The sequence below is a fragment of the Protopterus annectens genome, chromosome 8.part0 (genome assembly GCF_019279795.1).
Source record: "Protopterus annectens isolate FY-2018-M chromosome 8.part0, PAN1.0, whole genome shotgun sequence".
Classification (NCBI taxonomy): domain Eukaryota; kingdom Metazoa; phylum Chordata; order Ceratodontiformes; family Protopteridae; genus Protopterus; species Protopterus annectens.
This window is the reverse complement of record NC_056741.1, coordinates 264,508,962-264,526,656: the sequence shown is the minus strand read 5'-3', so window position 1 is coordinate 264,526,656 and position 17,695 is coordinate 264,508,962. Positions and strand designations below refer to the sequence as shown.

The 17,695-nt window shown below is 32.1% G+C and overlaps 1 protein-coding gene across 2 annotated transcripts in view; it reads left to right on the top strand.

The window, feature by feature from the left end:
• SEMA4A (semaphorin 4A) overlaps positions 1-17,695 on the top strand; it is a 1,666,552-nt gene that overhangs the window by 1,502,241 nt on the left and 146,616 nt on the right. For both annotated transcript variants that reach the window (XM_044079754.1, XM_044079755.1), the window contains one exon: positions 11,122-11,285. In XM_044079754.1, the coding sequence (XP_043935689.1) occupies positions 11,122-11,285 (164 nt within the window). The remainder of the gene's footprint in view (positions 1-11,121; positions 11,286-17,695) is intronic.

The following is a 17,695-nucleotide window of genomic DNA, read 5'->3' as shown; positions in this document are numbered from 1 at the left end:
AAATAAATGATATCAGGTATGAATGAAGTAAATGTGTAAGTAAATGATATCAGGTATGAATGAAGTAGAAGTGTAAGTAAACAATATCAGGTATGAATGAAGTAGAAGTGTAAGTAAATGATATCAGGTGTGAATGAAGTAGAAGTGTAAGTAAATGATATCAGGTGTGAATGAAGTAGAAGTGTAAGTAAACAATATCAGGTATGAATGAAGTAGAAGTGTAAGTAAATGATATCAGGTATGAATGAAGTAGAAGTGTAAGTAAATGATATCAGGTATGAATGAAGTAGAAGTGCAAGTAAATTATATCAAGTATGAAAGAAGTAGTAGTGTAAGTAAATGATATCAGGTATGAATGAAGTAGAAGTGTAAGTAAATGATATCAAGTATGGATGAAGTAGAAGTGTAAGTAAACTATATCAGGTATGAATGAAGTAGAAGTGTAAGTAAATAATATCAGGTATGAATGAAGTAGAAGTGTAAGTAAACAATATCAGGTATGAATGAAGTAGAAGTGTAAGTAAATGATATCAGGTATGAATGAAGTAAATGTGTAAGTAAATGATATCAGGTATGAATGAAGTAGAAGTGTAAGTAAATGATATCAGGTGTGAATGAAGTAGAAGTGTAAGTAAATGATATCAGGTGTGAATGAAGTAGAAGTGTAAGTAAACAATATCAGGTATGAATGAAGTAGAAGTGTAAGTAAACAATATCAGGTATAAATGAAGTAAAAGTGTAAGTAAATAATATCAGGTATGAATGAAGTAGAAGTGTAAGTAAACTATATCAGGTATGAATGAAGTAGAAGTGTAAGTACATGATATCAGGTATGAATGAAGTAGAAGTGTAAGTAAATGATATCAGTTATGAATGAAGTAGATGAGTAAGTAAATGATATCAGGTATGACTGAAGAAGAATGAAGTATCAGGTATGAATGAAGCAGACATGTAAGTAAATGATATCAGGTATGAATGAAGTAGAAGTGTAAGTAAACAATATCAGGTATGAATGAAGTAGAAGTGTAAGCAAACAATATCAGGTATGAATGAAGTAGAAGTGTAAGTAAACAATATCAGGTATGAATGAAGTAGAAGTGTAAGTAAATTATATCAGGTATGAAGGCAGTAGTAGTGTAAGTAAATGATATCAGGTATGAATGAAGTAGCAGTGTAAGTAAACAATATCAGGTATGAATGAAGTAGAAGTATGAATGAAGTAGAAGTGTAAGTAAACAATATCAGGTATGAATGAAGTAGAAGTGTAAGTAAACAATATCAGGTATGAATGAAGTAGAAGTGTAAGTAAACAATATCAGGTATGAATGAAGTAGAAGTGTAAGTAAACAATATCAGGTATGAATGAAGTAGAAGTGTAAGTAAACAATATCAGGTATGAATGAAGTAGAAGTGTAAGTAAACAATATCAGGTATGAATGAAGTAGAAGTGTAAGTAAACAATATCAGGTATGAATGAAGTAGAAGTGTAAGTAAATGATATCAGGTATGAATGAAGTAGAAGTGTAAGTAAATGATATCAGGTATGAATGAAGTAGAAGTGTAAGTAAACAATATCAGTTATGAGTGGAAGAGTAAGTAAATGATATCAGGTATGAATGAAGAAGTGAAGTATCAGGTAAGTAAGTGATATCAGGTATGAATAAAGTAGAAGTGTAAGTAAATGATATCAGGTATGAATGAAGTAGAAGTGTAAGTAAACAATATCAGGTATGAATGAAGTAGAAGTGTAAGTAAATGATATCAGGTATGAATGAAGTAGAAGTGTAAGTAAATGATATCAAGTATGAATGAAGTAGAAGTGTAAGTAAACAATATCAGTTATGAATTAAGTAGAAGTGTAAATAAATGATATCAGGTATGAATGAAGTAGAAGTGTAAGTAAACAATATCAGGTATGAATGAAGTAGAAGTGTAAGTAAATGATATCAGGTATGAATGAAGTAGAAGTGTAAGTAAATGATATCAGGTATGAATGAAGTAGAAGTGTAAGTAAATGATATCAGGTATGAATGAAGTAGAAGTGTAAGTAAACAATATCAGGTATGAATGAAGTAGAAGTGTAAGTAAATGATATCAGGTATGAATGAAGTAGAAGTGTAAGTAAGTGATATCAGGTATGAATGAAGTAGAAGTGTAAGTAAGTGATATCAGGTATGAATGAAGTAGAAGTGTAAGTAAATGATATCAGGTATGAATGAAGTAGAAGTGTAAGTAAACAATATCAGGTATGAATGAAGTAGAAGTGTAGGTAAACAATATCAGATATGAATGAATTAGAAGTGTAAGTAAATTATATCAGGTATGAATGAAGTAGAAGTGTAAGTAAACAAAATTAGGTATCAATGAAGGAGAAGTGTAAGTAAACAATATCAGGTATGAATGAAGTAGAAGTGTAAGTAAACAATATCAGGTATGAATGAAGTAGAAGTGTAAGTAAATGATTAGGTAGTAGAAGTGTAAGTAAACAATATCAGGTATGAATGAAGTAGAAGTGTAAGTAAACAATATCAGGTATGAATGAAGTAGAAGTGTAAGTAAATGATATCAGGTATGAATGAAGTAGAACTGTAAGTAAATATCAGGTAGGAATGAAGTAGAAGTGTAGGTAAACAATATCAGATATGAATGAATTAGAAGTGTAAGTAAATTATATCAGGTATGAATGAAGTAGAAGTGTAAGCAAATGATATCAAGTATGAATGAAGTAGAAGTGTAAGTAAACAATATCAGGTATGAATGAAGTAGAAGTGTAAGTAAACAATATCAGGTATGAATGAAGTAGAAGTGTAAGTAAACAATATCAGGTATGAATGAAGTAAAAGTGTAAGTAAATGATATCAGGTATGAATGAAGAAGAATGAAGTATCAGGAAGTAAATGATATCAGGTATGAATGAAGTAGAAGTGTAAGTAAACAATATCAGGTATGAATGAAGTAGAAGTGTAAGTAAACAATATCAGGTATGAATGAAGTAGAAGTGTAAGTAAATGATATCAGGTATGAATGAAGTAGAAGTGTAAATCATATCAGGTATGAATGAAGTAGAAGTGTAAGTAAACAATATCAGGTATGAATGAAGTAGAAGTGTAAGTAAATGATATCAGGTATGAATGAAGTAGAAGTGTAAGTAAACAATATCAGGTATGAATGAAGTAGAAGTGTAAGTAAATGATATCAGGTATGAATGAAGTAGAAGTGTAAGTAAATGATATCAGGTATGAATGAAGTAGAAGTGTAAGTAAATGATATCAGGTGTGAATGAAGTAGAAGTGTAAGTAAACAATATCAGGTATGAATGAAGTAGAAGTGTAAGTAAATGATATCAGGTATGAATGAAGTAGAAGTGTAAGTAAATGATATCAGGTGTGAATGAAGTAGAAGTGTAAGTAAACAATATTAGGTATGAATGAAGTAGAAGTGTAAGTAAGTGATATCAGGTATGAATGAAGTAGAAGTGTAAGTAAATGATATCAGGTATGAATGAAGTAGAACTGTAAGTAAATATCAGGTAGGAATGAAGTAGAAGTGTAAGTAAATGATATCAGGTATGAATGAAGTAGAAGTGTAAGTAAATGATATCAGGTATGAATGAAGTAGAAGTGTAAGTAAACAATATCAGGTATGAATGAAGTAGAAGTGTAAGTAAATGATATCAGGTATGAATGAAGTAGAACTGTAAGTAAATATCAGGTAGGAATGAAGTAGAAGTGTAGGTAAACAATATCAGATATGAATGAATTAGAAGTGTAAGTAAATTATATCAGGTATGAATGAAGTAGAAGTGTAAGTAAACAATATCAGGTATGAATGAAGTAGAAGTGTAAGTAAATGATATCAGGTATGAATGAAGTAGAAGTGTAAGTAAATGATATCAGGTATGAATGAAGTAGAAGTGTAAGTAAATGATATCAGGTATGAATGAAGTAGAAGTGTAAGTAAATGATATCAGGTATGAATGAAGTAGAAGTGTAAGTAAACAATATCAGGTATGAATGAAGTAGAAGTGTAAGTAAACAATATCAGGTATGAATGAAGTAGAAGTGTAAGTAAACAATATCAGGTATGAATGAAGTAGAAGTGTAAGTAAATGATATCAGGTATGAATGAAGTAGAAGTGTAAGTAAATGATATCAGGTATGAATGAAGTAGAAGTGTAAGTAAACAATATCAGGTATGAATGAAGTAGAAGTGTAAGTAAATGATATCAGGTATGAATGAAGTAGAAGTGTAAGTAAATGATATCAGGTGTGAATGAAGTAGAAGTGTAAGTAAACAATATCAGGTATGAATGAAGTAGAAGTGTAAGTAAATGATATCAGGTATGAATGAAGTAGAAGTGTAAGTAAACAATATCAGGTATGAATGAAGTAGAAGTGTAAGTAAATGATATCAGGTATGAATGAAGTAGAAGTGTAAGTAAATTATATCAGGTATGAATGAAGTAGAAGTGTAAGTAAATGATATCAGGTATGAATGAAGTAGAAGTGTAAGTAAACAATATCAGGTATGAATGAAGTAGAAGTGTAAGTAAATGATATCAGGTATGAATGAAGTAGAAGTGTAAGTAAACAATATCAGGTATGAATGAAGTAGAAGTGTAAGTAAACAATATCAGGTATGAATGAAGTAGAAGTGTAAGTAAATGATATCAGGTATGAATGAAGTAGAAGTGTAAGTAAATGATATCAGGTATGAATGAAGTAGAAGTGTAAGTAAATGATATCAGGTATGATTGAAGTAGAAGTGTAAGTAAATGAAGTGTAAGTAAACAATATCAGGTATGAATGAAGTAGAAGTGTAAGTAAACAATATCAGGTATGAATGAAGTAGAAGTGTAAGTAAATGATATCAGGTATGAATGAAGTAGAAGTGTAAGTAAATGATATCAGGTATGAATGATAGAAGTGTAAGTAAAACAATATCAGGTATGAATGAAGTAGAAGTGTAAGTAAATGATATCAGGTGTGAATGAAGTAGAAGTGTAAGTAAATGATATCAGGTATGAATGAAGTAGAAGTGTAAGTAAACAATATCAGGTATGAATGAAGTAGAAGTGTAAGTAAACAATATCAGGTATGAATGAAGTAGAAGTGTAAGTAAACAATATCAGGTATGAATGAAGTAGAAGTGTAAGTAAATGATATCAGGTATGAATGAAGTAGAAGTGTAAGTAAACAATATCAGGTATGAATGAAGTAGAAGTGTAAGTAAACAATATCAGGTATGAATGAAGTAGAAGTGTAAGTAAATGATATCAGGTATGAATGAAGTAGAAGTGTAAGTAAACAATATCAGGTATGAATGAAGTAGAAGTGTAAGTAAACAATATCAGGTATGAATGAAGTAGAAGTGTAAGTAAACAATATCAGGTATGAATGAAGTAGAAGTGTAAGTAAACAATATCAGGTATGAATGAAGTAGAAGTGTAAGTAAACAATATCAGGTATGAAAAGAAGTGTAACTAAATGACATCAGGTGTGAATGAAGTAGAAGTGTAAGTAAACAATATCAGGTATGAATGAAGTAGAAGTGTAAGTAAACAATATCAGGTATGAATGAAGTAGAAGTGTAAGTAAATGATATCAGGTATGAATGCAGTAGTAGTGTAAGTAAATGATATCAGGTATGAATGAAGTAGAAGTGTAAGTAAACAATATCAGGTATGAATGAAGTAGAAGTGTAAGTAAATGATATCAGGTATGAATGAAGTAGAAGTGTAAGTAAACAATATCAGGTATGAATGAAGTAGAAGTGTAAGTAAGTAAATGATATCAGGTATGAATGAAGTAGAAGTGTAAGTAAATGATATCAGGTATGAATGAAGTAGAAGTGTAAGTAAATGATATCAGGTATGAATGAAGTAGAAGTGTAAGTAAATGATATCAGGTATGAATGAAGTAGAAGTGTAAGTAAATGATATCAGGTATGAATGAAGTAGAAGTGTAAGTAAACAATATCAGGTATGAATGAAGTAGAAGTGTAAGTAAATGATATCAGGTATGAATGAAGTAGAAGTGTAAGTAAACAATATCAGGTATGAATGAAGTAGAAGTGTAAGTAAATGATATCAGGTATGAATGAAGTAGAAGTGTAAGTAAATTATATCAGGTATGAATGAAGTAGAAGTGTAAGTAAATGATATCAGGTATGAATGAAGTAGAAGTGTAAGTAAATGATATCAGGTATGAATGAAGTAGAAGTGTAAGTAAACAATATCAGGTATGAATGAAGTAGAAGTGTAAGTAAATGATATCAGGTATGAATGAAGTAGAAGTGTAAGTAAATGATATCAAGTATGAATGAAGTAGAAGTGTAAGTAAATGATATCAGGTGTGAATGAAGTAGAAGTGTAAGTAAATGATATCAGGTATGAATGAAGTAGAAGTGTAAGTAAATGATATCAGGTATGAATGAAGTAGAAGTGTAAGTAAACAATATCAGGTATGAATGAAGTAGAAGTGTAAGTAAATGATATCAGGTATGAATGAAGTAGAAGTGTAAGTAAATGATATCAGGTATGAATGAAGTAGAAGTGTAAGTAAATGATATCAGGTATGAATGAAGTAGAAGTGTAAGTAAATGATATCAGGTATGAATGAAGTAGAAGTGTAAGTAAATGATATCAAGTATGAATGAAGTAGAAGTGTAAGTAAATGATATCAGGTGTGAATGAAGTAGAAGTGTAAGTAAATCATATCAGGTATGAATGAAGTAGAAGTGTAAGTAAACAATATCAGGTGTGAATGAAGTAGAAGTGTAAGTAAACAATATCAGTTATGAATGAAGTAGAAGTGTAACTAAATGACATCAGGTGTGAATGAAGTAGAAGTGTAAGTAAACAATATCAGGTATAAATGAAGTAGAAGTGTAAGTAAATGATAGGTATGAATGAAGTAGAAGTGTAAGTAAATGATATCAGGTATGAATGAAGTAGAAGTGTAAGTAAATAATGATATCAGGTATGAATGAAGTAAATGTGTAAGTAAATGATGTCAGGTATGAATGAAGTAGAAGTGTAAGTAAATGATATCAGGTATGAATGAAGTAGAAGTGTAAGTAAACAATATCAGGTATGAATGAAGTAGAAGTGTAAGTAAATGATATCAGGTATGAATGAAGTAGAAGTGTAAGTAAATGATATCAGGTATGAATGAAGTAGAAGTGTAAGTAAATGATATCAGGTATGAATGAAGTAGAAGTGTAAGTAAATGATATCAGGTATGAATGAAGTAGAAGTGTAAGTAAATGATATCAGGTATGAAAGAAGTAGAAGTGTAAGTAAACAATATCAGGTATGAATGAAGTAGAAGTGTAAGTAAATGATATCAGGTATGAATGAAGTAGAAGTGTAAGTAAATGATATCAGGTATGAATGAAGTAGAAGTGTAAGTAAATGATATCAGGTATGAATGAAGTAGAAGTGTAAGTAAATGATATCAGGTATGAATGAAGTAGAAGTGTAAGTAAACAATATCAGGTATGAATGAAGTAGAAGTGTAAGTAAATGATATCAGGTATGAATGAAGTAGAAGTGTAAGTAAACAATATCAGGTATGAATGAAGTAGAAGTGTAAGTAAACAATATCAGGTATGAATGAAGTAGAAGTGTAAGTAAATGATATCAGGTATGAATGAAGTAGAAGTGTAAGTAAATGATATCAGGTGTGAATGAAGTAGAAGTGTAAGTAAATGATATCAGGTATGAATGAAGTAGAAGTGTAAGTAAATGATATCAGGTATGAATGAAGTAGAAGTGTAAGTAAATGATATCAGGTATGAATGAAGTAGAAGTGTAAGTAAATGATATCAGGTATGAATGAAGTAGAAGTGTAAGTAAATGATATCAGGTATGAATGAAGTAGAACTGTAAGTAAATATCAGGTAGGAATGAAGTAGAAGTGTAAGTAAATGATATCAGGTATGAATGAAGTAGAAGTGTAAGTAAATGATATCAGGTATGAATGAAGTAGAAGTGTAAGTAAATGATATCAGGTATGAATGAAGTAGAAGTGTAAGTAAACAATATCAGGTATGAATGAAGTAGAAGTGTAAGTAAACAATATCAGGTATAAATGAAGTAAAAGTGTAAGTAAATGATATCAGGTATGAATGAAGTAGAAGTGTAAGTAAATGATATCAGGTATGAATGAAGTAGAAGTGTAAGTAAATGATATCAGGTATGAATGAAGTAGAAGTGTAAGTAAATGATATCAGGTATGAATGAAGTAGAAGTGTAAGTAAATGATATCAGGTATGAATGAAGTAGAAGTGTAAGTAAATGATATCAGGTATGAATGAAGTAGAAGTGTAAGTAAATGATATCAGGTATGAATGAAGTAGAAGTGTAAGTAAACAATATCAGGTATGAATGAAGTAGAAGTGTAAGTAAATGATATCAGGTATGAATGAAGTAGAAGTGTAAGTAAATGATATCAGGTATGAATGAAGTAGAAGTGTAAGTAAATGATATCAGGTATGAATGAAGTAGAAGTGTAAGTAAATGATATCAGGTATGAATGAAGTAGAAGTGTAAGTAAATGATATCAGGTATGAATGAAGTAGAAGTGTAAGTAAATGATATCAGGTATGAATGAAGTAGAAGTGTAAGTAAATGATATCAGGTGTGAATGAAGTAGAAGTGTAAGTAAATGATATCAGGTGTGAATGAAGTAGAAGTGTAAGTAAATGATATCAGGTATGAATGAAGTAGAAGTGTAAGTAAACAATATCAGGTATGAATGAAGTAGAAGTGTAAGTAAATGATATCAGGTATGAATGAAGTAGAAGTGTAAGTAAATGATATCAGGTATGAATGAAGTAGAAGTGTAAGTAAATGATATCAGGTATGAATGAAGTAGAAGTGTAAGTAAATGATATCAGGTATGAATGAAGTAGAAGTGTAAGTAAATGATATCAGGTATGAATGAAGTAGAAGTGTAAGTAAATGATATCAGGTATGAATGAAGTAGAAGTGTAAGTAAATGATATCAGGTATGAATGAAGTAGAAGTGTAAGTAAATGATATCAAGTATGAATGAAGTAGAAGTGTAAGTAAACAATATCAGTTATGAATTAAGTAAGTAAACAATATCAGGTATAAATGAAGTAAAAGTGTAAGTAAATAATATCAGGTATGAATGAAGTAGAAGTGTAAGTAAACAATATCAGGTATGAATGAAGTAGAAGTGTAAGTAAATGATATCAGGTATGAATGAAGTAGAAGTGTAAGTAAATGATATCAGGTATGAATGAAGTAGAAGTGTAAGTAAATGATATCAGGTATGAATGAAGTAGAAGTGTAAGTAAATGATATCAGGTATGAATGAAGTAGAAGTGCAAGTAAATTATATCAAGTATGAAAGAAGTAGTAGTGTAAGTAAATGATATCAGGTATGAATGAAGTAGAAGTGTAAGTAAACAATATCAGGTATGAATGAAGTAGAAGTGTAAGTAAACAATATCAGGTATGAATGAAGTAGAAGTGTAAGTAAATGATATCAGGTATGAATAAAGTAGAAGTGTAAGTAAACAATATCAGGTATGAATGAAGTAGAAGTGTAAGTAAACAATATCAGGTATGAATGAAGTAGAAGTGTAAGTAAATGATATCAGGTGTGAATGAAGTAGAAGTGTAAGTAAATGATATCAGGTATGAATGAAGTAGAAGTGTAAGTAAATGATAGATATGAATGAAGTAGAAGTGTAAGTAAATGATATAAGGTATTAATGAAGTAGAAGTGTTACTAAATGATAGGTATGAATGAAGTAGAAGTGTAACTAAACAATATCAGGTATGAATGAAGTAGAAGTGTAAGTAAACAATATCAGGTATGAATGAAGTAGAAGTGTAAGTAAATGATATCAGGTATGAATGGAGTAGAAGTGTAAGTAAACAATATGAGGTATGAATGAAGGAGCTGAGAGAGTATGAGGAAACAGTGACAATGAGGTAGGCAGACTGGGGAGTGGGTAGCATTTAGGCTGATGATAAAGCAGTGAGGGTAAGGATTAAGCTATTGATAAACAGGAGAAACAAAAAACAGTAAATAGCCATGGTATACTGTTGGTAATCTAGTATCAGAAAATCAGCAGTATTAAGTAACTGGTGTTTTTTATGAAAAACTGGAAAGGGTAAAGATGGCAGTAGGAATTTGTGGAGATGGACAAAATAGGAGAGCAGGAGAGAAAATCCAAGGGTATTTTAAAAACTTATAAAAGTTTAGGGATTTTGTGAGAGAGATAAAGACAAGCACTGATAAGGGTACAATGGAGGGAAAACCAAAGGTTAGTTTGTAGGGAACAGGTTCTCACAGTTTAACAGCAAAGATTAAGAAAGTGTGGTCTGTGCACTGAAGCCTGGTTTGCAGGGGAGGGAGGGGCTTGGAGGAGAGGACTGGAGTGGTTAAGATTTCTAAGGTTGCATGTGCTTGCATCTCTGAATTATCTAGTGGCCCAGTTGGGTGTCCCATTCTTAATAAGTTTAAACAGCTGACTGTCAAGTGGATTTCAAGTAGTGTTGTCTCACACCATGACGTGGGAAACATTTGAAAGGATTATATGGAAAAGGAAGACAAGACATCACTGGTATTCTGATTTAACAAATGCAACATGACTTAAAACCAGGAAGAGAGAGCAAGGGGGAAATCTGTATAATAAAGAAGGCAAAAACAAAAAGAAATTCATGGGAAGAAGCTTTATGTTATGTTTTTCCTGTGTTATATTGTTATGCTGTGCTACTTTACATTATACTCATAATTTATAATCCAGAAAATTTAAAAAGCTAACTACTAGAGTAGGATATAGAGGGTCTGAACCCCATCACCATAGCTTTTCAGTCACTTGAAAATAAATTGCCACTTCTTTGAACTTTAGAAAATTATTGCTTGTATATGCATCTCTTTACCATGTTTACAATCATATTTCTCTTTTTCCATAAAGGCATATTAATCATGAGAAATGTAAGTAACCTGCTTTGCATCATACTGTGAGGGGTTGTCAGACTTTGAACCTACTGAATGTTAAACAATTTTATTGTATTTCTACCAGGATGTGTAACATTTATACCATGCCCTATGAAACTGACTGGTATTATATTTACAGGGAGTGCTATATGTGGGATATTCCTCTGGCATTGTTCAGATCCCTGTCACTAACTGCAATGCTTATCGAACATGTGGAGACTGCGTGCTAGCCAGAGACCCCTACTGTGGATGGGACAACAGTAAACAAGCATGTCAGAGGATTAGTGCTGAGATGAATGCAGGGTAAGTAATATTACATGGTTGTGGGCACAGAGCCATTTGATGGCACAGTGCACAAGAGTACAAAACAACAAAGACTGCAAGTAACCAGTGCAGGAAGCAATATATGTGTGTGTCTGTGGGGGGGGGGGGTTTATGTGTGTGAAAACAATGCTTCTGTACAATTATGATACTGGGGGGAAAAAATACACACACATATATATATACATATATATATATATATATATATATATATATATATATATACATATATATATATATATATATAGAGAGAGAGAGAGATATATATATATATAGACAGATATATAGATATATAATTAATATATGTATAAACACACACACACACACACACACACACACACACACACACACACACACACACACACACACATTGATCATACATTTGTTACATCAAATGTTTTGTTAGAAGGGTTGTTTTGTAGAACCGCTGGTTCATCGCAGAATGTCGGCTGCTTTGTATGTGGAATTGCTATACAGAGAGAAGTGGAATTTTACTCTTTCCCCACTGCTTTGCAATCTCAGAGTTGGTGTATATAATTAGTAGGGAGTGTTAAACCCAAAATTATGTTTTTTAATCAGTTTTTTCTTTAAGTTGGTGACAAGGTTCATGCTTGGCTAATGTGTACCAGTATGTCGATAGACTGCATTTTACCTTTTGTGGTCAATGTAGTAGCACAGTGATCTAGTGTTGTATAACCATATATATCAGTTTACTATCAAAATTGCAAATGACTGAATGAATTCCATTCATTCTCGCGAATCACAACACAGAAAAATGCAGAGGGAGAAAGACAGTATGTCGAATTTAATGCCAGTTATTCGAATTCTGCATTATTCGACATATGCTTTCCCCTGCAGAACAGCAATGGTTGTTGTAGTTTTCAGCAGTGCATACATACTGCACAACACAGAAATACCCATTTTTGCAGGGGGGAAAGCCACTCTGCACCTCCTACACCCCCTTGCAAATTATATATTCCAACTCCGAGATCGCACTACAGTGGGGAAAAGGGTAATTTTCCTGATCTGCTCTGTACCACGATCTCTAGTCCAAATGTTGACCATATATGTGTGAATGCATAGTGCATTTGCTGAACTGGGGACTTGAAAGCATGTAGGTCGGCAACACAGAAGTCAGCCAACTGTTACTCGACATTCCATGTTTGCCGAACCTACACTCATCATTTTGATGGTAAGCCTATACCTCTATATAGATAGTAAAACAAGAGAGCCCATTACAGTGTATTACTTTCTGCTTTCATCTTTTCACTATCAATGGGCTTCACCAGACTAATAAACTTTTTTTTTTTAAATACAGCGAAATTAAAAAAAAATGATTGTAAATTACATGTTCACTTCACACTAGTTACCATTCATTCTGTCTCACATGCATTCCACTTCCTATAGTTTAATGCATTAAAAATAGATTACAAAATGACATTACATAACAGTAATGTTCAAGTTAATGGTACAAACTGAGGAGCAAGCCTTTTATCTGCTTTTGCTTTTTATAACCACTATACCAGAAAATAGTCACAACACTGTATGAAAATATTGATACTTCATTGTCCTATTTTTTTTCAAGTCCAGCTTCATGCTAATAAATTCAATCAGCCGTGGGGATGTAAGTTGCCAGAAAAGTTGCCTTCTGCCAACCCAAACAACTAAGCATATGAGATATGGGAGTCATAAACCGAATGGTGAATATTTAATACAGCACACAGTGATTAAAACTTTAGATACATTTAAGGACCTGAGTATATGGTAGATCCAGCTTTGAGTTTTTCTAATCATATCAATTGGGTAATTATAGTTATAGAATAGGTTGTACAAAATGATTTGTAATGTCTAGGAAATCAGAAATGATGAAGTCATTGTTTATTAGTTACATTAGACCCAAACTTGTGTAAGGAGTAACAATATGATAACCTTATAAGAAAACAAGCATGAGTAAACTGGAAGGAGTACAGCAGAAATATACCAAAGGCATCCATGGATGCAAAAATTTAAGTTATTATTTAAGACTAAAATATATGAACTTGTACTGTGTCTCATACAGATGTTGAATTTATTTAGGTATATGAGGTATTTAGAGACAATTAACTTTGTGATTGTTTGGGGTTATCAAAAAGTAGTAGAGAATCATCAGACAACCTATGTAGAATGAGAACTGTACTAATTAGTTCTCTGAGACAGTAGCTGAAGCATGGAATGGAATAACAAATTACATTAAGGCAAGACAAACACATTACATTAAGGCAAGCAATAGTTTAGATAATTTTAAGAACAGCCTGGACACTTATTATGGGAACAACATTTTGGTGTATTGACAGAATAGAATGACATTATTCCCCATCCTTGAAATATTTATATGTATGTATGTGTGTAACCGATAATTCAAGACCCTCCTCTTTCAGAAGCACAAACTCTACATAACACAAAAACATGTTAAAATTTGTACACAATATGAAATGCATGTATAATGCATTGCAATAGTATTTTCTTGTTTATAGCATATACATGGTTTTGAACACTTTGCTGAAGGTTTCTGCCTGTATTGACAACATAAAAAGCATTATAGAAAATACATGCAGCTATACAGACCACATCCTTAATCCTGCAATAAAAATGCTGTTTAGTATCATATGTTTTTCTTGTTTTCTCATCACAATAATATGGGCTATTGGCAGTGAACCTATAAGTGTCTTAAAAAATCAGTCTTATGGTCCCTTCCTTTTTGGTGAAACCCTTTCTCTCACTCTCTGTTCATTCTTTTCTAATAAGATTTTTAAGTTGTCACCCCTGATGTTATAAGAGATAAGAATGTCACCCATAATACCAGGGTTAACTCCATTACTTTTCAGAATCTTGCAGTTGTAATTGTTTCTTATACTGCTTGTCATAGTAAAACTGACAACACTAAAGTACATCTCCATCCTAGGGATCTGTCTTGTGACCATCATTAACCATGCTTTGACTGTCTGGCTTCCTTTCAGCTTCACCCCCTAACAATATGGGTTTGAATTTCCTTGTCCTCTCTTTAGTCACTTGCTCTGCAATTTCATTAACTTTTACTTTACAATAACACATCTTTGTATAGACATGTTCTTTAACTTCTCTCATCTTTTGTTCAAAATCTGTTTCTTTAAAGATTAGCCTAGAGGCTTTGATCTTCTGACTTCTATGTTCGGTCTCAGGCCTTTTGAATGTCCTCTGCTATAGTCAGCATAGGAATTCCCACTGGCTTGCTTTTTTGTGAATCCTTACAAAATTATTTACATCACCTACAGTTAATAAAGCATCATCTGCAAATTTCTTGATCTTTAACCAGTATAGTTCTGTAATTTTAAATATTTCTATTTCTCTGTTTGTCTAATATAATTTATATATAATTTATAAAATGCTCTGTCGCAATAGAAAGCAACAGTGGGGAATGAGGACATCCTTGTTTTGTGCCTTTTGCTACAGTAATAGCTTATGAAAGAAAAGAGCTCATCTTGACAAATGCTTTGAAGCTCATATATGTTTTGTTTAATAAATCTATAAATTGATCAGGGAATCCACATAACACCAATGTTCGAAATAATGATACCCAACTTTCAGAATCAGAAGATTTCTCCAAATCAAAACTATTTATAGCTAGCTTGGATTTGTTTGTTTGTATTAGCATCATTAGTTAAAGCTAAGAAATTTTTTAATGTTGTCTTGTGTTTATTTGATCAGAAAATGGTTTGATCATTGTGTGTTACTTTAGCCATAATATTTATATCTTTTATTTAAGATAGATGTAAATATGTTATAGTTTACATTATGTAAAGATATGGGCCTATTGGGAGAGCAGAATTTGGGATGTCTGTCATATTTTAATATATTTTAATATAGATTACATAAATTAATATTTCTATGATAAAGCAATTTGACTAGTAGTGTGTATTAATGGGAAGTAACATTTTTAATAGTTGACTAATATATTACTTTACCTGTTTTAATAATTTAATCTGTTCCTTGATTAGTAATGAATTTTAAGAAAATTTTTATCTAGTCAAATGTTGTATTTATATTTTTATTTGAGAATCTTTCAATTGCTACTTCATCTACATCTTTATACTCTGACTTGTGTACTTCATTATAAAAACGTTTCAAAGCTGATAAAATGTCCTCCGTATCCATGTTTTTGAGAGAGTAAGGATTAATATTATCTTTATTTGATTAGATCTAGAAATTATTTTTGACTTTTTTAGTAATCTTTGAAGATGTTTTCGAGTTAAAACATGAATATTTTTTCTAAATGTATGACTATTTTATGATATAGAATTTATTGTCGATCCTTTGTTAAAATTTTAACAACTTTTTCTTGTCCTTATTCCATTTTTATACCCTCAGTTTTAATTTATCTAAAATCTTATTGTATGGAGGTCTTTAACCCATTGTTATGTTTTTATTGTAGCAGGTTTTTATTTTTCAAAATCAATATATTTTCAAAGAATCCCACAAAATGATATTCTTTTTTCCATTATAATTGAACATCATATATTATTTTATTTCATAATTTTTTTTTCTAAGTCATATATGCTATGAGTCTGTTTTAAGTACTATGACACAGAAATTAATTTATATGCAGAAAGTTATACAGATAGTCAAGGCAACCCTTCATACTTATGGGTGTGTGTGTGTGTGTGTGTGTGTGTGTGTGTGTGTGTGTGTGTGCGTGTGCATGTGTGTGTGTGTTTGTGTGTGTATGTGTGTGTGAGCATTTTGCATGTATTTAAAGTGGATTAAAAGAGGATAACCCCTATGCACCAACATCTCTTACAAGAGTACAGACTCTGCTTTTTCTTTACAATGAGAAAATACTTCTAGCAAGTCTTCGATATCTTCCAGGGTATGGACTTCTTTTTCATAGGTACAAGGTCTTAGTGGTCATCAGTACAGAGCTATTGCGATGATTCAATGAGTCATCACTGAGATGTGGGGAGAGGTGTACTAGTACAAGGCTAGAAATGGTGGAGAGCTCTAGAGTACCAAGAAGAAGTGTCTACCACCTCCTAGTTTCCACTGAAGTCTGCAGCAAAAAAAGTGTGCTTGGCACAAACACCTCCCTGCACTCATATCCCTCAGCTTTTTGCACAATGTACTGTCCAGTCTGAAGAGTGGTTGGCAAAAGCCCATCCTTATACACTCATCCCTCAGTTTTTGCACAATGTGCTGTAGCACCTTTCAGCCAGGACTTTCACTATGATAACGGATATAGACAACTACCCCCCAGCCCCCCTCACACACACACACACACACACACACACACACACACACACACACACACACACACACACACAATCTCCTTTAAAAGATGTGCCATAGGCACTCAGTAATTTCACCTTCTGCCAACTGTTCAGTAGTCTGAACTCATCAACACACTCAGGTCTCAAGTGTTAGTGCCCAGGCCAAAACCACTGCATCTATAGGGCAGCCATTAGCAGGCATGAATTTTAGTGGCAAAAGTAAATAAAGTTATGCATGATGCATCCTACATGCTTGTGCTGGTTTCAAAAGACAGCATGGTTAGTGATGCTAGCCACTCTGTTAAGCTGAGTACAGATGTATTGAATATTACTTTTAGTGAGTTGTAGTGAGCATTATTAGGGAATACTTTAATGTGTGCTGACTATTGGGTATAAGAGAAAGCAGGGAACTCCCTTCTGTGTATGTTATACTGTAATGACCCTGCACTATTCCCATCTTAGTCTCAGTAAGAATCATTGCGATTCTTCATGTCAGCAAGAGCACATACACATGTCTAGCAGACCATATTCCCTAGAAGAGATAGTCCATGCCTTCAGATGCCACACTGAGGGAACACCCAGTGTGGTAAAGGCAGCACAGGGTCAGCAGGATGGAACCAGTCTTCCAAGGTCATGAAATGGATGCAGCATGTGCAGAAGCAAGGACTGCTACATTCAGATAATCAGGTATGTCAGGTAAAATGATGCTGCACACAGGTATAAAGTATACTTAATAACAGGTGTGCTGCAGAGAACTATAAAGCATCCAAAGTATAAAACGTCCTAAACTGCATTTATGACATAAAAGTTTTAGTACAAGATAATAAGTAAGGCTTGCACAAAACAGAAGTACTTTCTATTTGCTAACATTTCAGATTGCAGAATTTTGCCTTTCAGGTGTGTGCAGAGGTGACCCTCTAAATTTAAAAAGTAACAAAATAAAACAAATAGAAAATGGCAATTATTTAGCAAAATACAATAACTGAACCTGTGCATCACAATATTTATTATGTGATTTTTGTTTGCTTGTTTTTGTGTGTTTATTTGTTTTGTGCTAACAGAGTGCTTGTGTAAAGTCTTTAATTTCACATGCCGGAGTGGGAGGTTCACAAC